The following is a 25613-nucleotide window of genomic DNA, read 5'->3' on the forward strand; positions in this document are numbered from 1 at the left end:
GGCAGAAGAGGAACAGAATCATATTACCCATTCCCCTTGGGACTGGCAGTTCCCATTTTTAGGGGTGAGAGGAGGGCAGCTGGGGTTAGGAGGATCACTGGGTCTGGAGAGACCATGAAGGCAGTCCTATCTGAGGACCTGACCTATGATAGAAGTGTCATTAGTAACATCTATACTAACCTCTAGATATAAAAGGAGCACAACTCATGGATAAACTTGAATGGATGTGTTTAGAACAAGTGAACAGCAGTAAGTCCTGTGCAATCCCCAAATAGAAGCAAGTTTTCATAAGCCCTTCTCAACCTTCCATGCCTAAAGGGTTATAATCTTCTTCCTCAACATGCTCACAGTGCCCTCTGGTGTTTGACAGTAAAACATCAGGCTTATGAATGCAGGGTTTGAGCACATCCAACAATTCAGTAGACATCAAACTGCCTCTGCATGTGGGGTCCCGAGTCAGACACCATGAGGGAGAGAAAGGTTAATAAGACAGAAAGGTCCCTTCCCATAAGGGGCTTCCAACCTAGAGGGAGAGACAATTATGGGACCAGATGGAGAATGACACAGGCTATAATAGGGGTATAAGCAGAGCTCAGGGAGAGTGCCTAGGGATGAAGAAGTGGCCCTTATGCTGGATCCATCAGGCTGAGGATAGAGGTTATGGCTCTCCAGACTGCAAAGCTCATGCTCAGGGCCCATTATTTCAGGGTAGCCATGGCAGAGTGCCCATGGAAGGGCTTAGATGTCCATCTCAGCAGGGGCCATCCTAAGTAAAGAGCTAGCGATGTTTTATGGCAATTAACAGAAGGGATGAGGATGGATATGCCAAGCAAAGCAAGTGGATATAGGAAACCATGCAGATAGAAGGCTTTTGCTGCAGTCCTGTGAGGCACAGGGGTCTGAGCTCAACACTGGCAGTGGGACGGAGAGGAAGGCAAACATTTGAAAAATAGTCAAATTGACAAGAAAGAGGGTGGTTGAGCAGAAAGGAAACATAAGGAGAATCTGAGGTTCCTGGCCCTAGATCATGGTTCCCACAAAGGTAAGAATTAGAGGAAGCAGAGCAGGTGCTTTGGGGAATTTTTATTTGATGTCTATTCCTACCCTCCCCAAGTGAACTATATGTTCTAGGTCCTAGGTTATAAAATGATAATTAATTCTAATAGACACATCATTTGTGAAAACAGGTATTTAAAATATACAAGGTAAGCCTGGGGCATCTTGTAGTGCCAAAAAGTAAAGAAGTGCTCAAAACCAAACCAAACCAAACCAAAATGAAACACACAATAATGGCAGTATGTGAAAAGGAATAGGAGTCCCAATGGCCAAAGCTAGAACTATCTGAACAACAAAATAAAGTAGTATTAGATTATAACCCAAAGTATAATATACATATCCATGAGTCCATACTGATATAAATGGTTGAATAAATAAATACGTGGGAGAGGATAGGTAAATCTCCCAAGCTGAAGAATTCCAAATAATATATGTAGATAATCTGTCCTTAAAGAGGGAGGGGGCATAAATCCCCACTCATTAATTGTGGGCTGCACAGAGTGGCTTCTTTCCAAAATTTACGGTATATAAAGGGGGAAAAGGGGTAACTTTTCTCTTTCTGGAAAAACTTGGCAAACACTAACTTGGCCAGATGACCAAGATCAACATCAACAGTGATAAGTCATGTTGATCATATGTAACTTCAATTTGATGTGATGAAAATGGCACTTTACCTGTGTGGTCTTCCTCCCTCAAACCCATAACTCCAGTCTAATCATAAGAAAAACATCAAGGACTTCCCTGGTGGCTCAGTGGTTAAGAATCCACCTGCCAATGCAGGGGACACGGGTTCGAGCCCTGGTCTGGGAAGATCCCACATGCCATGGAGCAACTAAGCCTGTGTGCCACAACTACTGAGCCTGTGCTCTAGAGCCCGTGAGCCACAACCACTGAAGCCCACGCGCCTAGAGCCCGTGCTCGGCAACAAGAGAAGCCACTGCAATGAGAAGGCTGTGCACCTCAACAAAGAGTAGTCCCCGCTCTCCACAACTAGAGAAAGCCCTCATGCAGCAACAAAGACCCAATGCAGCCAAAAATAAATTAAAAAAAAAAAAAAAGAAAAGAAAAACATCAGACAAATCCCAATTGAGGGGCACTCTACAAAACACCTGACCAGGGCTTCCCTGGTTGCGCAGTGGTTAAGAATCCGCCTGCTAATACAGGGGACACGGGTTCAAGCCCTGGTCCGGGAAGATCCCGCATGCCATGGAGCAAATAAGCCCGTGCACCACAACTATGGAGCCTGTGCTCTAGAGCCCGCGAGCCACAACTACTGAGCCTGTGTGCCACAACTACTGAAGCCCACGTGCCTAGAGCCAGTGCTCCACAAGAGAAACCACTGCAATGAGAAGCCCATGCACTGCAATGAAGAGTAGCCCCCACTCACCACAACTAGAGAAAGCCTGCGTGCAGCAATGAATACCCAATGCAGCCAAAAATAAATGAATTCATTTTTTAAAAAAGGGAATAAACAATGTACAGGAGGATGTCCCTGGTGGCACAGTGGTTAAGAATCAGCCTCCTGATGAAGGGGACACGGATTCGAGCCCTGGTCCGGGAAGATCCCACATGCCGCAGAGCAACTAAGCCCATGTGCCAGAACTACTGAGCCTGCGCTCTAGAGCCCACGAGCCACAACTACTGAGCCTGAGTGCCACAAGTACTGAAGCCTGCGCGCCCTAGAGCCCATGCTCCGCAACAAGAGATGCCTCCGCAATGAGAAGCCCACGCACTGCAATGAAGAGTAGCCTCCACTCGCTGCAACTAGAGAAAGCCCACGGGCAGCAATGAAGACACCACGCAGCAAAAATAAATAAAATTTTAAGACAAAAAACAACGTGACGACAAATAGTCATAGTGTACCACTTGACTCAACACTGAAGGTTAATTTAACAAAAATTGCGATGCAATTATAAAAGATGGAGGGAATGAACATGGGAAGGTTTTAAAGGTGCTAGATCTTTATGTCATATAATAGGAAGTCAAAAATGTCTAAGATTAATATATCAAGAAATGGCTAAAAAATGTGGAGAGTAGTTGCCTTTAGGGAATAGGACTGGGGGTAGGGAAGGCTGAGTCAAGAGAGTATTTTTCATTATAATCCTTTTAGTATTTCTTGATTTCTTTTTAAAGTATTATTTTGACCCCCACTGCCTCCTTGTGATTCCCAATGAATCTGGTCAAATCCAAATCACTGTGCACATGTAAGTCTCCAGGGGTCAGCAACATTTAAACCAAGTTCACACCGAGACCCTGCGAACTCGGTACCTGGCAATGGTCCTGAGTTTCCCCCACTAATCCAAATCCCACAGAATCATTAAAAACAAGCAAATGTTCTATTCAATTTATCCCAAGACCTTCTGCCAGGTTTCTGTCCTAGCTATCTTGCCTAATGTCCTGGCATGGCCCCCTTACCTGAGCTAGAAATGCCCGAGCCACCAGACAGGAGGGTTTGAGTGGAGGTGTGTTAGGGTTAGGAAGGTATGCTAAAGACCAGGCTGCCTGGAGTGAGTGGAGCCCCTTCTGTCCCACGTGAGCACGGCAGTCCCTGGCCTTTGAGTCCAGGGCCCCAAGCCTTGCAGTAGTGGCCTATTCTCAGTCCAGTGTGTTCTCCTTTGCTGGCTCACCTTCCTGATGAGATCCTGCTGTTTATTTGCACAACGATGAAATCTCTGTCCCTGCAAAGTCGATTTACCTGCAAAATACTTCCTTCCAAAGCAACATGTCTAAGTTGAAAGTTCTACATTTAATTCACTGAATTTTAAAGAGTAGAAAGGTGCGTTTTCCTATTCCTTCACTCTACCCTCCAGATTCCTTAGTATACTAGATAAATTCCAGAGTGAATGCATAAGGAGACACCAATGGAGAGAAAACTTTTATTTGTATAATAACAAACGTGGGTGAAGTCAGAAGAGGTATATGAGAACAAGATCAAGGTGGAAGAATCTTGGTGGAAAAAGAAGAGTAGCAACGGCCCTCTGGGAATCAGGCAGAAAGAGCAGAGGTGCTCTCAAAGCCACAAACGCGTCCTGTGGTTGGCATCAGGACTCTGCTCTGAACTCAAGTTCCCCTGGGACTTCTCTTTCTTTGGTTCAGAGTCTCACTGCTAGCCCCCTTTCCTTGACTCACAGTGCCAAAGTGCTCCCTCCCCCAAACCTGATGGAGGAACACAGCTTTGTACTCAAATGTGCTTGGCAGCGACTACTCAGAAACTGTTACTTGGACTTTTTGCAGCTCTTAGTGATTTTGACAGCCTTGGATCACCAGGAGTGGCCCCTCGTCCTGCAACCAGAGGACTCTGGTTTTTCTAATGAGGAAGAGCCTGGCCAGTCAGTCCAAGAAGGGCCCGGATTCTCTTCCAGGCTGGTGTCTCTGCAGAAATGCCCCCTGGAGTGGAAGGTGCTGCTGCAACAGGGGATGTCACCTGAGTTGTCAGGTGTGTACTGTGGTGAAAGAAAGGTGGGAGAGGCAAACTCGACCCTCTGTCTCTCTCCCAGGTGCAGGTCCTTATGCCCCTCCCTAGCCGCTTTCCTCCCCAAACTAAAGTACCAACTAAAAGTCCCCATCTGATAGCACACCCTCCTTCTTTCCCAGGCACCATAAGTCCCCCGGACCCCTGACCCCCACCCCGGTTCTGAGACCAGACCACCCCTCCAGTCCCACCTGTGGCTTCAGCAGCAGGCGCACACTCCTCGCACTCCCATTTCTTACAGTTGGATCTGAGAGAGGAGCAGTCCCTATGGGTTCCGTGGGATCCACATGTAGCACACAGAATGAGGCTCCACCTCCTATAGGAAGAGCCAAGGGAGGGTTGTGGGACAAATGTAACACTCACTACCACTCTTGGAATGTTTGCTGCAGGCCAGGCCTTTGCTGAGGGCTCCCTAGGTATCTTTACTACACATTTTACCCGTGACGGAGATGTGGCTGAGTGCTGATCCCAAGACCTGCCGTCAGGCACAGCCACTCGCAAGGTAGATCGTGGAAGGAACTGGCCCTGTGTGTCTCTCCATGGGGCACAAGGAGAGCAGACCCTTTAGAGAGACCTGTTCACTTGTACATGAGTGAGTCCTGAGCTGATCAAGGATGGGACTCAGCAGCTATGTTCACCCTGAGGTCTGTAGACAAAAGTAAATTTCTTGCGCTTGATAACTGTGCAAGGTCTAAGATGGCCCTGATGAGAGATCTTTCTGGCCAGGAGGCTTTTCCTACCCTTCATCCTCAAAGCTGTCTCTGCCTTGTTCATACACACAGATGGGGGCATCACAATGCTGATAGCGCTGATACAACTCCGAGAAAGCCCCTGGCTCGAGTTCCCAAGCAGCGTCTCTGCAGTGGGAGAAGAAACAGTGAGTAAGGGACATATAATCGGTTGGTAAAACCTTTGTCCACCTGGGAGGAACTAGGAAGAACTCAAGCTAACACAGCAAAAGAGTTCAACAGATTGCCTGAATACTTTCAGCAAGGCGGGGCTTGTGGCCTGGCAGTGGGAGAGGGTTGAAGCAGATAAGTGGAACACAGGTGTTCCTTAGTTCCATACTGGAATTCAAGAACCCAAGGAATTCTGACCCCCAAAGCACATTTTTCAGAAACATGCCCACCACCCCTGCTTCACCCTCCCCCCATTTCTTTTTATAATTGAAAAGCTCTCCCTCCACCCTTCCCTCTTCACTGTACATCAGTGCTTCTGCTGCTTCCTCATTCTCTGAACTATCCTCACACTCACCTTCTCTCTAGAAACCTAGGCAACCCACTTCCTGGCTCAATTCCTGCTATAAAGTTTCTACTACCTGTCTGGAATATGAATTCCCATTCTTAGCATTTCTTGAGGAAATTCTTCTCGATTGTTGCAATGTGGACATTTGAAGAAATGCTTTGCTGATGTGTGGGCATATTTCTGTAAGATAAACATGGAAGATAGTGTTTGTAAAAACACTATCTTTGATCACATTCTTCCCACCCCGCACCCTCGTCTCACAAAGAGGATGTTGCTAGGAGAGCTTGACTAAGGGTTACAGGACAAGGAATTTGGATGGGCTGGGGAGAGGGCTGCAAATCCAGGCGTCAGACCAGGGACCAAAAGCTCAAGAGAGTGCCCAGGAGTGCCTCAGCTGTCATCTCCAGTCATGGGGCCTGGCAGTGCTCGACCCAGTAGGGGTCAGGTACCAAGAATACACATTTCCCTTTCCTTCAATCCCAGGAAGCATGGCTGATTTTGAGGCTACTTGAATCATTCTAGGATAAGCTCATTCGCTCCAGCCATCCTGAGGATTTTGTTCAGTCTAAATCTTATGATAAAAGTCCTACAGGTCAAGGATATCCAGAGACCAGGCTAACTTTCCTCTGCAACCAGTCCTGTATACAGGCCTGCAGCACAGAGCACAAAAGCTGAGATTGCCTGAGCATTCCCAGGGTGCTCAGAACTGGGCCATTGTGGAGGGTCCCCAGTCCAGGGAAAGCCCCACCTGTATGCACTTGCGGTGGTAGATAGTTTGGCTACAGCACGGGCTCTGGATGTTTTCAACACTTGCTTGGGATAAGTCTTCACAGCACAAGACACAGCTTTCCTCCCCCACATTCTCCCATCGGATGTCCTGTGTTGGGCAATGTTTCCCACAAAATGATCTGTGGTAGAATAAATAGACTTGGTTTCTGGTTTGTCACTGATGCAGTTTACCAGCTGCCCGGCCTAGGAAGGGCAATCAACCACTCAGACCAGTGTCCTCTGAACCTCCACGCTCATGGGGGAGGAGGAGGAGCAGGGCAAAGAACAGCCACATTCCTTCTCATAGCTGCTTTCCCACTGAGCAAAGCTCCCGGGGCTATCTCCACAGCCTCCTGTTCCTGAAAGCCCCACTTAGTTCTGAGCAGCTAAGAACCCCAGCTGTTTGTAATTTAAGAGGGGACGGGAAGCAAGAAGCAACCCCTGTGAAATCACCAAGTCAAGATACTGTTTCTCATTATTGAATGGAGGGACAGATTCTCTGGTGAATCAAAACAGGCCCGTGAGAACTGGACTCTGATTTCATTAGATGCTAAATAACAAATTGCAAAAGGGCAGCCCAACTTTCCTCCTTCATCACTCACTTGTACTCTCCAAAAAATTGTGAAAGGCAACCCCTTTCCTGGCCACAAGGAAGATGGAAGTTTCTGATGCATTGATCCTTCTGGCAGTTGATGGCAGCTCCCTTTTTCTTGCACACAAAGCAGATCTGCAAATGAGATCCCAGGCAGTGCTCAGGGCCCCAAAACAGACATTCTGTGGCACATCATTCTATGGAATGGAAATTTTTTGAAGCAACAGCCATTCTTCTTCCTCAGTGGACCTAGAAGCTCTAGGGTATGCCGAAGCTGAGCTCCAAGCAGCACTGAATTCTTTTTGGCTTTCTCAGTATGTTGCTCCCTCTCCTCACTTAGGATACTATACCCTAGAGAAGCATGTAACTTAAGAGAAGGACCAGTGGGAAATTCAAGAGTCCTCTGACTTTTAAACTAGCAACTAGGGAAAATAACAGAAACAGGGATGATGAGAGAAGTATGAGAAGAGGCCTACCCCAAGGCCCCCATTTCAGAGGATTCTAACCTTCCTAGAGGCCCGGGCTGCCTCCTTTTTGATGTCCTCAGGCAGGAATCCATGGAAACCTCTATTGGACTGGCCCCTCTGAGGCAGCTTGCTAGATAAGATCTAGAAGGTCAGCAGAACCAGGCTGTCAACACTGATGATCAGTGAAACAGTGCAGTGGGTGATGACAGGGTAAGAGAGCTAAGAAACAGAGCTTGGTGGAATATATATGCATTTACAGGGTAATTTATTTACTTAACAAGCCCTTACATAGCATAAGTGTTGGGTGCTCTAAGTGCTTTTCAAATATTAACTCATTTAATCCTTGTAACAACCTTAAGAGGTAGGTACTATCATCATCCCCATTTTATAGGAGAAATAACGTGACAGGATCAAGAGCCAGAACGTGGGCTCTTACCCACCTTTGTGCTACTCTGCCTTTCATTCACTGAGCACTGCTTTTGTGTGCTGAGCACTTTGGAGAAACACTCCCTGTGTAGTGACTCAGTGCTCACCACAACCCTGTGATACAGATGCCATTGAGATCCTCATCTTAGAGGCCACTGAGGTGTAGCGCAGCAAGTGACCCGGCTGGGGTCACCCAGAAAGGAGGCAGCAGAGTCGCCTTCACATATGAGCCCACAGAACCCACACTCTCACTCTCCCGCTGTACTGCCCCCCAGTACAGAATACTCTTCTCAGAGTGTATTCTCCACAGAAAGGGAAACAGGGCTTTCAAACCAAGGGGAGGAATTGAACTTTTCTTTAAAAACATACTTTAAAGGACCTTTTGTTTCTGAAAAGCCCCCAAAGCAGAGTCTAGAATGGGAAATCAAGGGAAAAGAAGCTAAACTGTTAGGTACCCATGAACAATGAACGTGTACATACTTTGGAAGAATGTCATACCTGAGCCCCACCCCAAGAAGCTTCCAAAAATATTATGGAGGGTGCTGGACCTACTGCAGCAGTTACATGTAATATGTAATGGGGGCTGAGGTTATTTTATTTTAACATTATAGAAAAAGTGAGCCTACAAGGTTGGATGACTTGAGGATGCTTGAATTACATCCCAATTAGGCTTAAAACGTATCTATGTTAACAGTCTCTCAAGGCTTTAGGACTATATGAGTGATTTTCATTTATACTTTTAAGTGTTATTAATATTTTCTACAATGAACATGTGTAATTTTTACAAACAGAAAAATCAGTAGTGAAAGATTAAAAATAATCTAAATGTCCTTTAACAGGAGTTTAATACTTTTTGGCACACCTGTACCATGGAATACCAATTAGCTATTAAAAAAATGTTCTATACGGAAAGAGCTCCATAAATATATGAGGTAAAAAAAAGTAAAATACAAAACACTGTGTATAGTATGTTTATTTTATGTTGAAAATGTATATGCTTATAAATGCATTGAAATTAAACAAAACATGACACCAAAACAAGGCAGAACTTACAGGAGTGAAAAAGCACAGACCAATTTTTCTCATGAGCATAGATACAAAAATGAAACAAAATATTGAATCCAGCACCATATAAAAAGGATGATACATCATGACCAAGCAGAATTTGTACCAGAAATGCAAGATTAGTTTAACATTAAAGTATTCAATCAATGTAACAAACCACATTCTCTAAACAAAGAAGAAAAATCATGATCATCTCAACAGATGCAGAAAAAGCATCTGACAAGTTCAGCACACATTCATAATACCCTCAGCAAACCAGAAATAAAAGGGAACTTCTCCAATCTGATGAAAAGCATCTAAGAAAAACCTACAGCTGACATCATATTTAATGGTGAAAAATTGGATGCTGTCCTCTAATTAGTTAGGAACAAGACACGATATTCACTCATACAACTTCTTTTCAACACTAGATTGAAGTTCCCAGCTATTACAATAAGGCAAGAAGAAGAATTAAAAGACATAAAGATTGGAAAGAAAGAACTGCCTTTATTCACAAGTGACTGTGTACACAGGAAATCCTAAGGCATTTACAAAAAAATTTAAAAATAAAAACTACTGAACTAAGAAGTGAATTTAACAAAATTGCAGATACGAAATCAATGTACAAAAATAAACTGCATTTCTATACACCAGCAACAAACTTGAAATGAAATTTTAGAATACCATTTATAATAGCATAGAAATCACAAAATATTTAGGAATACATTTAACAAAATATGTGCAAGACTTCTTCACTAAAAAAAAAATTGCTGAGATAAATTTTAAAAGACACAAATTAATGGGGAAATATATCATGTCCATGGACTGGAAGATTCGATATTGTTTGTCAATTCTTCCCAAATTGATCCATAAATTCAATTCAATCCCTATCACTATCCCAACAGGCTTTTTTTTTAATGAAAAATTGACAAACTAAATATAAAATGGGGCTTCCCTGGTGGCGCAGTGGTTGAGAATCTGCCTGCCAATGCGGTGGACACGGGTTCGAGCCCCGGTCTGGGAAGATCCCACATGCCACGGAGCAACTGGGTCCGTGAGCCACAATTACTGAGCCTGCACGTCTGAAGCCTGTGCTCCAAAACAAGAGGGGCTGTGATAGTGAGAGGCCCGCGCAGCGCGATGAAGAGTGGCCCCCACTTGCCACAACTAGAGAAAGCCCTCGCACAGAAACGAAGACCCAACACAGCCAAAAATAAATAAATAAATAAATAAATTTAAATATAAATTGTATATGGAAAAGGAAAGCACCTGATAGCCAAAGCAATCTTGGAAAAGACTGCAGAACAAGACTTAATTTCAAGAAAGCACCTGATAGCCAAAGCAATCTTGGAAAAGACTGCAGAACAAGACTTAATTTCAAGACGCTGTAAAGCCACAATAATCAAAACAGTGTGGTATTGGTAAGGATCAACACAGAGATCTATCACATAAAATAAATCATCCAGATCCACAGATACATGGTCAACTGATTTTGACAAAGGCACTGAGGTAATTCAATGGGTAGGCAAAGATTTCTTGGGACACACAAACAAGCACTAACCATAAAAGGAAAAATAGATAAACTGGACTTCATCAAAATTAAAAACTTTCGTTCTTCGAAAGACATCATTAAGAAAATAAAAAGGCAAGGGGAAGGGGCAGCAGGCACCATGTTGAGCCATGAAGGTGGCAAGAATTCCTTGAAGCAGCCCAAGAAGCAAGCCAAGGAGATGCGCAAGGAAGATAAGGCACTCAAGCAGAAAAAGGAGGAGGAGCAGAAGAAACTCGAGGAGCTAAAAGGGAAGTCTGCGGGGGAAATGCCCCCTGGCCACAGGTGGAATTAAGAAATCTGGCAAAAAGTAAGCTGTTCCTGGAATTCCTTGGTGGTCCAGTGGTTAAGACTTGGTGCTTTCACTGCCTTGGGCCCGGGTCCCATCCCTGGTCAGGGAACTAAGATCCCACAAGCTGCACAGCATGGCCAAAAAATAAGTAAAATAAAATTTTTTAAAAATAAGCTGTTCCTTGTGCCTGAGGCAATGATGATTCCATTCCTGTTTAAACATCTGGATTCCCTGCCATAACATCTGTCGCCACCTATAGCTACAGCTTGGAACCTTTTGTACATTTAAGAATAAATTTTTGTAAAAAAAAGAAAATCATACAGTGGCTCATCTTGTCTTTAGTCTTTCTCAGCCATTTTCTACCTTAGCTATGAGATCCGCATAAACCCAGCACAAAATCCTGCCGAAGTGTGTTCCTAAGTCCTTGTTCTATCCTGAATTCTGCATCACCTGGAATGAAACCAACTCATTTGAAAAATAAAAAGAAAATTAAAAGGCATATCACAGACTGGGAGAAAATAGTGACAACACACATCTCTGAAAAAGGATTTGTAGCCAGAATATACAAAGAGCTCTTATAACTCAATAAGACAAAACAATTCAACTTTTTTTTTTTTTTTTTGGCCTCACCGTGCGGCATGTGCGATCTTAGTTCCCCTACCAGGGATCGAACCTGTGCCCCCGGCAATGGACGTGCGGAGTCTTGACCACTGGACCGCCAGGGAAATCCCAAAACAACTCAACTTTTAAAATGGACAAAATATTTGTACATACGCTTCACAAAGGGAAATATGTGAATGGCCAATAAGCACACAAAAAGAAGCTCAACATTTTAGGTCATCAGAAAAATGCAAATTAAAACCGCAATGAGATACCAAAACACACTTAGTAGAATGGCTAAAATTAAAAAGACTAACAACAACAAATTGGGACAAGAATATTGTGCAAACAGAAATCTCATAAATTGCTAGTGGGATTGTAAACTGGTACAACCACTTTGGAAAGTGATCTGGCAACTTCACACAAAGTTAAACATATAGTTAGTAATTTCACTCCTAGACATTTGCCCGAGAAGTGAAAACATGTTTTCACACAAAAAATTGTACGTGAATATGTATAGCAGCTTTATTCATAATAGCCCCCAAATGAAAACAATTCAAATGTCCATCAGCAGGTGGATAAATAAGCAAATTATAATATATTCATACAACAGAATACAACTACACAATAAAAAGGCACAAGCTACCGACGCATGCAACATGGATCAATCTTCAAAACACTGTGTTGAGTGAAAGAAGCCAGACACAAAAGAGTACAAATTGTATGGTTTCCTTTATATGAAGTATAAGAATAGGCAATAGTAACCTATGGATCAGAACAGTGATCACCTCTGAGGGAACTGACTGGAAGAGGGTAGGAGGGAATTTCTGGCATGGTGGAAATAATAATTTTGATTGGGGTACTGTTTACATGCGGACATACTTTATATCCCCATGATATATGAGTTTATCAAAACTCATCAAACTGTATTCTTAAATGGGTACATTCTATAGCATACAAACTATACTTAATTTTAAAAGAATATCAGGAAAAAGTAGCTGGAAGGACTGTTGGTAGCATTTGCTGCTGGGGAGAGGGAGAAGGATTGGGAATACTACTAGGGGAAGAGACTTTCTATTGTACATACTTTATACTGTTAGGATTTTACATCAGGTACACACATTACTTTTTAAAAATTACATTTTAAAAGAAAAAAGCCATTAAGAAAAACAAGCAAACAGGGCAATGGATCTGAGGCTGGATGCAAAAACAGAGCACAGACTGTACAGCAAAGCCAGAGGACATTCAAAGCAAAGCGGGCCTTATACTCACAAGACAGAAATAATGCACACTGAGATTGTCTTTCTGAAGAAATTCCCCTAATTTCTCGGGATCCCCAGGTTCTTGAAGGCATAGCCAGCAAACTGGAAGAAAGGATGTTAGGAATTCATTTTGGGAGCATAACGATCTCTCTAAGTACAAGGAGGAGTACAGTACTGGGAAGAGGGTCATTTTGACAAGGAGGAGGTTGGGATGAAGTGTTATTTGATATCAGTTAGGCTTTCATATAATTTTAGCCACATCTGATGGAGTTGGCTGCAACTGCTCACTTCATATACTTTTATCTCAAGTGGCTTTAATTAACTTGTTCCTTGAACTTTGGACGTGACATTTAAAAATTACAGACTCTGAGTTCTTCAGGATCTTAGAGATTCTGGGAAGGAACTGACAGTGAGAAGAGCAAGTTTGCTGCCCTACACAGGTGGCCTTTGCTGAGGTCGGGGGGCAGCAGCCAAACAGAACCTCCAGTCTTTCTTACCAGGCCCTGAAGAAGGCTTCCTCTGGGTTACCCTCCTTGTCTTGGCAGATTTTCTATACAAGAGATGGAAAAAGTACAAGGTAGTCTTTGAGGATCCTGTTGGCATCTCTTGTAACATTTCCCTCAAAATGCTATCCATGGGTCTGATGAAGGACCAAAATAGCTAAAGACTAAGACATCAGTTTTCTTCTTCCCTTTCATATTTTTTGAAAGCACAAAACATGCCCATGGAATTATGTGAATTATGTGAGATCATAGCCATCTTTCTGTTCTAGTGCCTCTATTGCCTGTGTTGACTGAATGAATGCAAGAACAAACCCCCTTTTATTCTTTTACTGTTTCTCCTGTCACCTACCCTGAATCTCAGGTGGTACCATGCTCACAAGGCATAATAAAATGATACTAAAATTGATTAAGAATTTCCTATTGCTAGGCAATATTCTTGGCTTTTTATATATATTAGCTCAGTGAATCTACAGAATGTTCTAAAAAGTGGGTGCTATTATTATGTATTTTCCAGATGAGGAAACTGAGGCCTAAAGAAATGAAATAACCTGTCCCAGGTCACCTAGTTAGCAAGTGTTAGAGCCAGGATATGACTCTAGGCAGTAGGGCTCCACAGCCAGGACTTTGCCAGTAGGGACATCCCTGGGAGGATAGGTTACTGGGCAGCTTCCCTGGGACCACTGGGGTATGCTTCAACACTAACCCACCTTAGCCTCCAAGACCAAGCAAAGGGGACAAAACATGAAGCATATACTACAGGCCATTGGACAATTTCTCCCAAACTCTCTTAAGTTGCCTACTCTACCTCAATCTTTGATGTTCCTTCTTCTTTCCTTTTATAGTCTTCATTTGCTACTGCCTCTTTTATCTTGAATTCTTCTATACTATAATGAGGACAATACCGGCTCTTCCAGCTATAAATATAAACAAGTCAGCAATTAATTCTACATTTGGTTATCAAGTTCCACAGGGTCAAAGCAACAGTGCGCTTCACCTCCCCATCCATGTGACAGAATAAAAGGGACACGCCCAGTATCAATGCCAGTAATAGCCAATAATTATTAAATCATGCCCAGAACTGTTCTGGGCATTTTATATTTAACTCGAAAACCCCCCTGGCAATAGGTACCATTTTATCCCTATTTTCAAGATGAGACTGAGGCACAGAGAGGTCACACAGAGGCACTTGCTCAAGATCACAGTTACTGATACACCACAGCGGTATGCGAACTTGGAACTATTGCTTGAACTGGCTAACTGGTTCTTTGTTTTCTTTGTGCCTACTAAATGTATGAGGTAGCACTCAGGAAAAATGCCTCCTTTTGCCCCCAAGTTTAAGTTCCTTAATTCCACCCAGGAAAAGCTAGATTAGGTAGCTCTTTCCTGGGAAAGGGAGCCTGTGAGATTCTGGCTGCCTAAAGCGAGAACTCCCTCTAGTGAGAGCCAAGATATAACCCTGACAAATCACCCCTTGGCTCCTATTGCTTCTTTTCACCAGGCTCAGATGATCACTGAGGTCTGGCCTGTTCTCAACCTTCCTCTAGATGTGAACCAAGGTTAAAAGGCCCAGAAGTGGAAAAGACACCCTGCCACTCCTCCCCCGACCAATGTCAGCTGGCTATAAATTCACAGTTTTCATTGGTTAAGGGGGAAATCCCTGAATGGGAAGGGGGACAAAAGAAATAAAAAGCACTCCACTGAAGGAAGGGCTGTGTCAAGGCAGGGGAGAGGAGAAGGTAGCATTTCTTAGGAGAATTGAGTGAATTAGGTCAGTCCAGGGACACACACTACAGTACCCATGTCCTCAGACCACAGCTGGAGAGCATGAACATCTTTAGGGACTGTCAACTATTCTGCATGAACGTAACTACTCAGGCAACTAGCTGTTCAGCAAACTAAGGCTCCATCTCCTCTTCTAACCCATGAGTTGCACTTGCATTGGTAATGACGTTTGATGGCTTCTTACTCAACAAAAGCACTTGGACAGGCTGGAAGAGGAGAGAGAAGGGCGTGCACTAGGGGATCCACTTTAGCTGGCTACTGAACAGTTCCGAGTCGTTGGGGAAATCCAGATCTAACAATAGAAATAAAACCTTGAAACGTCAGTTCTTTGCATCGCTGGACCAAGACGTTCCTTGAGCGGGATTCTGCGCACAGTGGTAGTTACAGGAAGACGCAAGGATCTTCAAAGCATGCGAAGAGGACGTTGCAAATGCTGGCTTCCACAAGCTGCTCAGTCTGAGATTTCCTAACCAAGCGGATGCTCCCTTGAAACGGTTACCGAGTTGTTTCACTGGATAAGTGCTGGGTAAAACTTGTTGAGAAAATTATAAATAAATAAGCGTGTTCGGCCCCGCCACCGCAAGAATAAACAATGATTTATATGGAAAATACGAGTCGGTGTGGCCACAACCATCCCCCGGTAACAGCCAAAGAAGGGGCTCAACGAGCATCCCGCGGATGGCAGAACAGGCTCATGTCGCGCCTGCCGGGCTGCTAGTGCGAGGCCGGGCCGGAGGTCGCCTCAGCGGCTCACTCCTCACGGTAGCGCACGGGCGGCCGCTCCCGGCCGGGGCCGCCCGCCCAGCTATCGCCCAGGGCGCCGCTCTGGCGGAGCTTTATTCGTTGCCGCAAGCCGTGATAGCTACCTCACGGGCCGCCGCCCCGCGCGGTGACTGCGCCGGAGAAGGGAGTGAGCACGCAAACGGGGGCCGGGTCACGCGGACTGCGATCCACGGAGACCGCAGCCGCGGGGAGCACAGAGACGCTGACAGCTGCGCAGAGAGGGACCGCTAACGGTAGCGCGCTAACGGCCGCGCGCTTGCCCCGCCCCTCCCCGCACCACCCACGCTCTAGCCCCGCCCCGTCCTCTCGCCCTGAACTCCCGCGCGAGCTCGCCGGCGTCTGGAGTCGAAATTGCAGAAGGCGAGGCCAGAGGCGGGGCGGCGATCGTCGCGCAGAGGTGACGTAGTGCCGCCGGCGCGAGCGGGTGACGAGACGGGGCCCGTTGTCTGTGTGTGGGGCTAGGGGCCCCGGGGGTGGCAGGGGCTCCCGGCGGGGCGCGGCGGTGGGTCGGGAGGGCCTGGACATGGCGCTGAGGGGCAGCCCCGCGGGAAGATGAATAAGGGCTGGCTGGAGCTGGAGAGCGACCCTGGTGAGGAGGGGACCGGGCAGGCCTGGAGCTGGGGAGGCCGGGTGGGTCCGAGACGCGCCTTTCTGACCACTACCCGCTCCTCTTGTCGCCCCACCCAGGCCTCTTCACCCTACTGGTGGAAGATTTCGGTAAGAGCCTCTCCTACGCGCCGGAACCAGGCTGTGGGGGCCCACTCCTGGGCCATCGCTCCACAGCCAGAGGCTACACTTCCCGACTTCTTTCCTTACCTGATCGCAGGTGTCAAAGGGGTGCAGGTGGAGGAGATCTATGACCTTCAGAGCAAATGCCAGGGGTAAGTGGTTTGGCACGCGGCGTGGCTTCGGCAGCCCCTTACACCCCGAGGGCTAGGGAGGGACCCGGGAGAGAGTGCTCCTCAAGGGAGGTAGTATCAGAGGCTCCAAATTGTAAAATCTCGTTTCAGGAAGCATCCCTCATCGTTGGGTGCCTTCCTGATGAAGCTGGTGCCGTGCTTTTGTTTCTCCCAGTTTTCCCTCAGCACTTCCCTTTATGTGGTAGCCTCTTCTCCTCAATACAAATTCTAACCATCTCTTGGATTAAATTCATCTGCTTTTTGTGGCCTTCCAGCCAGAAACCCCCTGCTCTTGACTCAGGTCAAACTGTGCCTTTTGTGCAGCTGTAATTTATTAATGACTGCTTTACTGTGCCCATGTGCCAGTGGATTTAATCCCCACACAGGGGTCTCATATTGATTGGTTGGTTTGTGGCATCTGACAAGGACTCTCCTGGGTGACCAAGGTCAGGGTCTTGTCTTGGTGGTCCTACAGAATAGAGGTGTGGAGGAAATGCTACAGTGACTAAACGGAGAAGTCTGCTTCTTTCCCTCCAGGAAAGAAGGGACTGATATGGGTGTTCATTAACTTCCCTGATTGCACTGGGGCCCAGGCCCTGGGCTTCACAAGTGAGAATTAGTGTTTAAATTCCTCATCAGATTTATTGTTCTCGCCTTACCTTCTGTTCCTACCCGGTCCTGAGCCATTGTTCCAGCTTTTCTTATCCCAGAACGGTTGACTTCATAAGGATACTGGGCGACTCCCGGAGCATCACAGCCAGAGGCTGTGATGACTCTGCCTGCAGTGGGCTTCTGGGGTGCGAGGGCGCAGGGCCGCTTTGGGCAGCGTTGGGAAGAAGCCAAGGGAGAGGTGGGATCACAGGAAGGGCACCTGAGTGGTAACACAGTGCAAAGGAATAGGGGAGAGGAAAGGGAATGCAGATTGCCTTCCCCCACTTGACTGGTCTAGCTCTGTCCCTTACTTTCCCCAGCCCCGTGTATGGATTCATCTTCCTGTTCAAATGGATCGAAGAGCGCCGATCCCGTCGCAAGGTCTCTACCTTGGTGGATGATACATCTGTGATTGATGATGATATTGTGAATAACATGTTCTTTGCCCACCAGGTCTGCTGGGCCCTGTGTTCTTTCTGGAGGGTGGGATGCTGCCGTTTTCTTCGCTTGGAAAGTGGAAGTGGGGGAAGGCAGAAGGAACTGAGCTCTTATTCACTAAAAAAGAGAGTCTCTTTAGAGCAGGGTGATGTCTGAGTCCATTCTCCATGTCCCCAGACTCCTGATGGGTACTTAGTTGAATGAACAAATGTTGGGTAAAGATGAGGGGAGCTGATGAGGATTGTCCAGATATGACTGTCCCTCTCTGAGTCCCCATTCCTGATGAGTATGGGCTTGGGGTGAAGGATGCTGTGGATGGGTGACTGTTCTTTGTTTCACAGCTGATCCCAAACTCTTGTGCCACTCATGCCCTGCTGAGCGTGCTCCTGAACTGCAGCAATGTGGACCTGGGGCCCACCCTGAGTCGCATGAAGGACTTCACCAAAGGCTTCAGCCCTGAGGTAGGCCACAGTGCCTTAATCCTGACTCAGCTGACTAGGCAGATGTGACCACCAGATCTGCCACTGATAATGCCACCACACGGCATTTGGCACTATGAGGCTTTTTCAAATGATATTTACATTATATTTGACCTGTAAATTAATTGTGTAAGTCAACTTTTTTTTAAGGCCCAACTGTCAGAAAAGGAGACAGACCTGGGGAAGAGAGGAACATTCCTTAAGTGACACCTTATTAGTACTTTATCAGGCAATGTTGTTCTCCAGTGTCCACTGATTACTGTGCAAGGCCAGTACAGCCCATCTTTTGGGGGCTCCAGAACTCTTTTCTGCCCCCACTAGACCTTCAGGAGAGGCCACCTGTGCTTCTTCAAGTTCCTGGAATGCCCCCAGGCCTGCTCTCCTGAGCTCTGTTTCCCACCCGAGGCCCGCCTGAAAAGTTGCTCTGATGTGGCCTTATTTTCTTTCTTCTAGAGCAAAGGATATGCGATTGGCAATGCTCCAGAGTTGGCGAAGGCACATAATAGCCATGCCAGGTGTGTGGGAGCTGTGGGAACTGATGGGGGTGGGGGCAAGGAAGGGGGTTGTACCATTCTGGGCACTGACTGTGTCCTTCCCCAGGCCTGAGCCACGCCATCTCCCCGAGAAGCAGAATGGCCTTAGTGCCGTGCGGACCATGGAGGCATTCCACTTTGTCAGCTATGTGCCTATCACAGGCCGGCTTTTTGAGCTGGATGGGCTGAAGGTTTACCCCATTGACCATGGTAGGCACTCTGAGCTGGGGCCCCATTGGATTTCTCTGCTTACCTCCTGAGGAGGTGGGGCTCAGGGTCCTCAAGCGCTTGGGACCCAGTGGGGGGGCGGGGGCATCTTGAAGACATGTGGTTCTGGCAGGATGGCACCCTGTACTGCATTGTCCAACTAGCCCCTGATTCTCTGGGTCACCTGCTCTCCGTCATCCTTCCAACTCCTGGCCTGCCTGAGCTCAGGGCTTCCTACCTACTGACTCCTTGTCTTGGTTTCCTCAGGGCCTTGGGGGGAGGATGAGGAGTGGACAGACAAGGCCCGGAGGGTCATCATGGAGCGTATCGGCCTCGCCACTGCAGGGTAAGGGCCCTGAGCCTTCTGGAGCTGTGCCCCCATTGGGAGGGACACAGAAGAGGGAACCAAGGCAGAGAGAGGCCAGATGGCTTGTGCAAGGCCACGTGATGAATCTGGCAAGATCAGGATTAGATCTTGTGCTCCCAACTCCTTGCCCTATTTCCCACTCAGGCTGCGTGTGGCCTGCTTCAGGATAGCCTGGGGAGGGGCAGGCCTTGGTGGAGCCCCGGGTGGCCCACGTGTGCTGGCTCACTTCCTGACAGGCCCCTCACCCAGCTTGTTGGAAGGCACCAGCTCAGGTGCCTGGTGTGCATGGCCAGCTGCTGCCCGCCTGTTGGGGTGGGGCCTGTACCTGTGGCTGCAGGTGTGACTTCAGGGAGCCCTGCCAGGAGATCTGCCTCAACCTGATGGCGGGGCCAGGGTGAGAGCTGTTCTCACGGCCACGGCTGTGACTGCAGGGAGCCCTACCATGACATCCGCTTCAACCTGATGGCGGTGGTGCCCGACCGCAGGATCAAGTATGAGGCCAGGCTGCATGTTCTGAAGGTGAATCGTCAGACAGTACTGGAGGCCCTGCAACAAGTGGGTACCCCTCCTGCCCAGGCCCTGCCCGGCCCAGCCACCCACTCCTTCCCTCCACTGGGGCATCTGTGTCTGATTCCCACATTATTCTCTATTGTGGATCTGGGCTTCAATTAACCACTCCTTTCCTTTGCTCCCTTTGCGGGAAAGGTGATGGGACTTGGCATGGGGAGGGGAAGAATAGCCTCTGAAAGGAGGTTTGGCTGTTTTATTTCCCTTTAAGTGAATGAGTAGAGCCAAGGCCCTTAGCTGTCCAAGGTAGAAGCTAGGGTCTGCCTTCACTCCTCCGCACCTTGGATTTTGATTTCAGCTGATTAGGGTAACGCAGCCAGAGCTGATTCAGACCCACAAGTCTCAAGAGTCACAGTTGCCTGAAGAGACCAAACCAGTCAGCAGCAAGTCCCCTCTAGCCCTGGAAACAAGCAGGGCCCCAGCGGCCTCAGAGGGCACCCACACAGGTATTGGAGCCTCTCATGGGCCTCAGAGCCACCCCATGCAGAGCAAGTCTTTTTCTATGGAGGCACTTGGGCAGTGGTTCAGAGGCTTCTGCAGGAGGTCTGAAGCCTGGTGCCTACAGCCCTCTCCCCTCGGAACATGGAGGAAGAGCAGTCTCCCCCTAAACAAAGGCACCTGGAAAGGGCTGCCATTATTACCACAGTCCTCCAAGCCTTCTCCTTAATGTATATTCCCTTTCTAGCCTCTCTAGAAGTTTTTTTCTTTCTGCCTTCTTTTTTTCATCTCATCCTTTTCCTGTCTCACTGTGGCCCCATGACTTAGAGCTTGCTGACTCTCCACCCATCAGCTGTCTCTGCTGTTCTTCTCTGAGAAGGGAAGGGGAGCAGTGCTGTGCCCCAGGACTGGGGAGACAGTGGGCTGAGGACAGCTTTTCTTGAGGGTCTGGCTGAAAGTCCTGCCCGTGCCCCTCGCCCTCTCAGATGGTGCGGAGGAGGTGGCTGGTTCATGCCCACAAGCCCCGACCCACAGCCCTCCCAGCAAACCCAAGCTGGTGGTGAAGCCTCCAGGGAGCAGCATCAATGGGGTTCCCCCAAACCCCACTCCTATCGTCCAGCGGCTGCCAGCCTTTCTGGACAATCACAACTATGCCAAGTCCCCCATGCAGGTAAGCTGGGAGGATTCCCTCCAGGATTCTTTTGAGACGTTGCAACAGGCACTTTCCTCAGGTGATTCACTGGTGTTTGCCTTCTGTCGGGGCCTAGGTAACCAGGTTCCTCTGTCTGATACTCAGAGGCCCCTACGATGGCAGGGGTTTAGGGAGACAGAGAGCTCCTCTGACTTTAAACTCAGTCTCATGGCTGTGGGGCTAAATGTTTAGGGCATGGGGTTGGATTCAGCTCTATGGGTTGGGTTCTACTGGCAAAATAAATGCAGATGTTTCAGGGCACTCTGTTTCTCTTAGAAGCCCTATGTAGGCAGATAGTGTGGGTGGGCTCTGGAGCACCTGGAGGGATTCAGTGGACTGAACCTGGAGAGCCATGTTGGCTTCCTGGCTGTGGCTGCTGTGTCCAGCCTGGCTCATGGCCGCCCTGGGTCTCTGCCCCAGGAGGAGGAAGACCTGGCAGCAGGTGTGGGCCGCAGCCGAGTTCCAGTCCGCCCACCCCAGCAGTACTCAGATGACGAGGACGACTATGAGGATGACGAGGAGGATGACGTACAGAACACCAACTCCGCCATCAGGTCAGCCCCAGCTCTGTAAGGCTGGAGGCTGAGTGCTGCAGATCCTATCTTGAATCTTCCAGCCCAGAAAATGCCCTTCAGCAGATAATGCTGAATGCCTGCTGAGCGCAGGGCCCCGGGGAGGCTGACGTGAAGGGGCCGACTCCAGGTCCCAAGAAGTTTTTGGAGGGCTTGGGCGAGGGCCGTGCACATTTAACCAGACATCAAGGCCTTTTGTCTAGGCCTTGAGAGATGGGGTGGGGGATATCTTTGCTGGAAGAACTGGCATTGGCAAAAGGCCAGAAGTGAGACAGCTGGAATAGAGGAGTTGTCCTTTGAGGACACCTGGCTGCAGCTGTCGAAGCTCAGCGTGCCACGCTTGGCATGGTCAGGTCAGGCTCCTGGAGCTTCAGGGTCAGTCCCTGGAGGCCAAGATGTGTTCAGGTCATTCTGGGCGTTGCTGAACGTGGTCACCTGGCCCATTCCCTTGGCTTACCTTTCCTTGGGCCCCACAGGTATAAGCGAAAGGGGCCGGGGAAACCAGGGCCATTGAGTGGCTCTGGGGATGGGCAGCTGTCGGTGCTGCAGCCCAACACCATCAACGTCTTGGCCGAGAAGCTCAAAGAGTCCCAGAAAGACCTCTCAATTCCTCTGTCCATCAAGACGAGCAGCGGGGCCGGGAGTCCGGCTGTGGCAGTGCCCACGCACTCACAGCCCTCGCCCACCCCCAGCAATGAGAGCACTGACACAGCCTCTGAGATCGGCAGCGCTTTCAATTCGCCACTACGCTCGCCCATCCGCTCGGCCAACCCCACGCGGCCCTCTAGCCCCGTCACCTCCCACATCTCCAAGGTGCTTTTTGGAGAGGACGACAGCCTGCTGCGTGTTGACTGCATACGCTACAATCGTGCTGTACGCGACCTGGGTCCTGTCATCAGCACGGGCCTGCTGCACCTGGCTGACGACGGTGTGCTGAGTCCCCTGGCACTGACAGGTGGGCCTTGGGCTGGCTCACTGGCCTCCCGGTGGCATACTGAGGAGGGAGGTGGCCAAGTGACCACCACGTGTCCTGCACTCTGATGGGTCTTCTCGTGCCTTCTCTTCCCAGAGAGTGGGAAGGGTTCCTCACCTTCCATCAGACCGAGCCAAGGCAGCCAGGGGTCTGGTAGCCCAGAGGAGAAAGAGGTGGTGGAGGCTGTGGACAGCAGAGAGAAGCCTGGGCTGGTCAGGCCTAGTGAGCCCTTGAGCGGGGAGAAGTACTCACCCAAGGTGAGCCCCTCTGCAGCTTTCTCTTCTCATACTGACAAGGGAAGGGCCTAGGGCACTGCTGCCCAGGTGCTGGGTTCCTAGTTGGAATTTTGGTGTGAAGGGTGGTGGCTGAAGCCAGGTGCCAGGAAGCCTGTCTGGGTCGGGTGGCGGCAGGGGCCTCGATAGGCTCCAGGGACTCTGGCTGCTCATCCTTGCCTCTAGCTGCCTGCTGGTAGTGGGGCTTTGGTGCTGGCCAGCCCCCACCACCACGGGTGCAATTGCTGGGTTTTGGCAGGAGCTGCTGGCACTGCTGAAGTGTGTGGAGGCTGAGATTGCAAACTATGAGGCCTGTCTCAAGGAAGAGGTGGAGAAGAGGAAGAAGTTCAAGGTGGGCCCTCTCTCCAGCTGTCTGGTCCTCTGCCCACCTGTCTTCCCAGAGGTGCGACCTGCTGGGGTCAGCTGGTGGCTGCTCTGGGGAGATGGCTGCAGCGTCCTCATGTCCTCACTCTTCTCTCCCACAGATCGACGACCAGAGAAGAACACACAACTACGATGAGTTCATCTGCACCTTCATCTCCATGCTGGCTCAGGAAGGTGAGGGGTCTCGCTGCTGCACCTTACCTGGCATGCCCTGCTCAGAGCCCTGGCCCTCAGGTCCCCTCCTTCAGGCCTCTGCCGGGGCTTGAGCAGACTGTAGTCTCAGGGAGGGCCGAGAGAGCCTCAGCCTCTGACCGGAGGCTGTGGCCGGTTGAGCGAGTGGCTGCTGGGCATCCAGCCACCCGCTCAAGGGCCTGCGCCTCTCCACAGGCATGCTGGCCAACCTGGTGGAGCAGAACATCTCGGTGCGGCGGCGCCAGGGGGTCAGCATTGGCCGACTCCACAAGCAGCGGAAGCCTGACCGGCGGAAACGCTCACGCCCCTACAAGGCCAAGCGCCAGTGAGGACTGCTGGCCCTGACCCTGCCGCTTACTCTTGCCACACGGCCCTCACCAGGGCCCTCCCCTGCCCCACTCCCCCTCTTCCCAGTATTACCGAATAGTTGGAGTCAGAGAGCCCAGACCCTGGGAATAGGAGCCAGGCCAGGATTCTCTGCACAGTACCCCAGTGCCTGCCAGGGCAGGGCTGCCCCATCATGCTCTGGAAGCAGGAGCTGGGGCACAGGGAGGTGCTGCAGCTTCCTCCACAGCCGGCTGTGGAGCGGCAGGACCTGGCCTTCCTGCCTGGGCAGCAGAATATATATTTTACCTATAGAGACGTCTATTTTTCTGGGCTCTAACCCATCTTGCCACCACTGTGTTGACATAGTCAGCTTCCTGACTCTGAGTTCTCTCCTAACAAACAGCTGTCATCCTGGAGGGCCAGGGTCACTCCTGCAGGGTCACAGCTGGGGGCCCTGCTGCTCTGGCCCCAGTTGTCCCTGTTGCGAGGAAGCCAGGTCTGCTCTTCATTCCTCCTGGGAGAGCTCCAAACTCAGGGACCTGGCTGCTGGGCTAGACTGGGAGTGGGGTGTTCCAGCGGGGGTGGGGTGAGCAGCCTGCTTGGGTCCCATGGCCTGAGCAGAGAGAAGTGTTTGAGCTGTTTGGCGGCCTGGCTTTGGCCAGGCTTGGTAAGACTGCTGTCTGTGGCAAGGCCCTGGGCTCTTTGTTTTCAGTGTTGTGGCCCTGGCAAGGGGCCCGTCTTGGGCTCCTGGGCTCAGAGGAGCCTCTGCCCGCCCCTCAGTATTACCATGTCTCCCTCTTCTTAGAGGCAGCAGAGACAGGGCTGCTTGCAGGAAGCTGGCACCACTCAGCTCTCCCTGCCATGCCAGCTTTCTCAGCTTCTGCAAGGCACTCAGGGTGGGGGACAATAGGACCAAGACAACCAGTTGGAGCCCCATGTTCCCAGAGGGCCTGATGCCAACGGCTAATGGGTCCAGCACTGCCTCTGGAGCTCAGGCCCCAAACATAGCCCCATGGCCTCTTCCAGGTGGCTTTGAAGGTGATCCAGGCGGGCCCCTTATGTGTACATAGTGACCGGGGTGGGGGGCAGCTGGCAGGCATGGCAGCTGCCTCTGCGCTAAGCATAGCCCGACCCCTCTGGCCTCTGTAAATATTGGACTAATGAATGAATAAAACTCTCCTAAAAAATGAGCCCTCCTGTGCTTGCTGGCCTGAGGTTTGTAGGCCAGGGCTGTGGTGGGAGTAAGGACCTAACCAGACCTGGGCCCAGGGCCCTGTGTGTGACCAAAGAGGTAAGGGGAGTGCATTCTCGGGCATTCAGCCTTCTGGGGCAGACGTTCTTGGGACCCTAGGCCTGGGACTTAGCGTCCGAACTGAGGAGGGGCTTTGGGTGGACTGTGGAACCTGAGGAGTTGTGTGCAAGGTGTAGTGTGGGAGGAGAGGGCCATGGCTTTCACCAGATCTGACAGCTTTGCAACCTGGAGAGGTGTTGGGACTCAGTGGAGGTGGCACCTCTGTCTCTAGTCCTGCCTGGTGTGCAGTCCCTGGAGGGGCCCTGGGACCTTGCAAGGCTCACCTCTCTTCCCTTGTTGCAGGTCAAAGCTGCCAACTGTGCCACTCTTCCCCCTGCTAACCACATTTTCTCTTGAGGCCACTGTAGCCTCTCACCCCCACCATTTCCCTGGCAGTGGGTTCTACAGAGGGGGCCTGATGTAAGCAGCTAAGGCTCAGCTGGACTGCTTAGGAAATGCAACTTTAATGGCCCCAGCCCCTCTGTCTGGGT

The 25613-nt window shown here is 49.4% G+C and overlaps 2 protein-coding genes across 11 annotated transcripts; one reads left to right on the forward strand and one right to left on the reverse strand.

Moving 5' to 3' along the window:
* Positions 1 to 4407: 4407 nt before the first annotated feature.
* Positions 4408 to 16060, reverse strand: PHF7 (PHD finger protein 7). 6 transcript variants are annotated; one of them, XM_055083262.1, is made up of 12 exons: positions 15925 to 16060; positions 15214 to 15350; positions 14082 to 14190; positions 13271 to 13323; positions 12784 to 12875; positions 7640 to 7741; positions 7144 to 7268; positions 6522 to 6681; positions 5847 to 5953; positions 5269 to 5385; positions 4720 to 4844; positions 4408 to 4499 (listed from the first exon to the last, which is right to left on the reverse strand). In XM_055083262.1, exons 3-12 carry the CDS (start codon positions 14123 to 14125, stop codon positions 4489 to 4491), a joined length of 936 nt encoding a protein of 311 aa, XP_054939237.1. In that variant the 5' UTR covers positions 14126 to 14190; positions 15214 to 15350; positions 15925 to 16060; the 3' UTR covers positions 4408 to 4488. The 6 variants fall into 6 exon arrangements, with proteins under 6 accessions (XP_054939237.1, XP_028341963.1, XP_028341961.1 ...); XM_028486162.2 differs by lacking the exon at positions 15214 to 15350 and adding an exon at positions 15370 to 15590; XM_028486160.2 differs by lacking the exons at positions 15214 to 15350; positions 15925 to 16060 and adding an exon at positions 15370 to 15918.
* A 210-nt stretch (positions 16061 to 16270) lies between these two features.
* Positions 16271 to 24471, forward strand: BAP1 (BRCA1 associated deubiquitinase 1). 5 transcript variants are annotated; one of them, XM_055083259.1, is made up of 17 exons: positions 16271 to 16430; positions 16529 to 16558; positions 16668 to 16722; positions 17712 to 17844; positions 18171 to 18290; positions 18762 to 18823; positions 18909 to 19051; positions 19316 to 19394; positions 19847 to 19970; positions 20281 to 20428; positions 20906 to 21090; positions 21532 to 21665; positions 22160 to 22638; positions 22753 to 22913; positions 23188 to 23331; positions 23414 to 23486; positions 23700 to 24471. In XM_055083259.1, exons 1-17 carry the CDS (start codon positions 16394 to 16396, stop codon positions 23831 to 23833), a joined length of 2241 nt encoding a protein of 746 aa, XP_054939234.1. In that variant the 5' UTR covers positions 16271 to 16393; the 3' UTR covers positions 23834 to 24471. The 5 variants fall into 5 exon arrangements, with proteins under 5 accessions (XP_054939234.1, XP_054939235.1, XP_054939236.1 ...); XM_055083260.1 differs by having other exon boundaries at positions 19847 to 19934; XM_055083261.1 differs by having other exon boundaries at positions 17712 to 17772.
* Positions 24472 to 25613: the final 1142 nt, after the last annotated feature.

Source organism: Physeter macrocephalus, unplaced genomic scaffold, assembly GCF_002837175.3.
Source record: "Physeter macrocephalus isolate SW-GA unplaced genomic scaffold, ASM283717v5 random_704, whole genome shotgun sequence".
Taxonomy (NCBI): Eukaryota; Metazoa; Chordata; class Mammalia; order Artiodactyla; family Physeteridae; genus Physeter; species Physeter macrocephalus.

Excerpts from the sequence above, each read along its gene's own strand:
- BAP1 (XM_055083259.1), top strand. The coding sequence starts at position 16,394 with ATGAATAAGGGCTGGCTGGAGCTGGAGAGCGACCCTG. Across the intron at positions 16,559-16,667 it reads CCTACTGGTGGAAGATTTCG|GTGTCAAAGGGGTGCAGGTG; the intron begins GTAAGAGCCTCT and ends ACCTGATCGCAG. Across the intron at positions 19,052-19,315 it reads GGTTTACCCCATTGACCATG|GGCCTTGGGGGGAGGATGAG; the intron begins GTAGGCACTCTG and ends TGGTTTCCTCAG.
- PHF7 (XM_028486159.2), bottom strand. The coding sequence starts at position 13,409 with ATGGATAGCATTTTGAGGGAAATGTTACAAGAGATGCCAACAGGATCC. Across the intron at positions 7,742-12,783 it reads GTGTGCATTATTTCTGTCTT|ATCTTATCTAGCAAGCTGCC; the intron begins GTGAGTATAAGG and ends CTGACCTTCTAG. Across the intron at positions 6,682-7,143 it reads CAATTTTTTGGAGAGTACAA|ATCATTTTGTGGGAAACATT; the intron begins GTGAGTGATGAA and ends ATTCTACCACAG.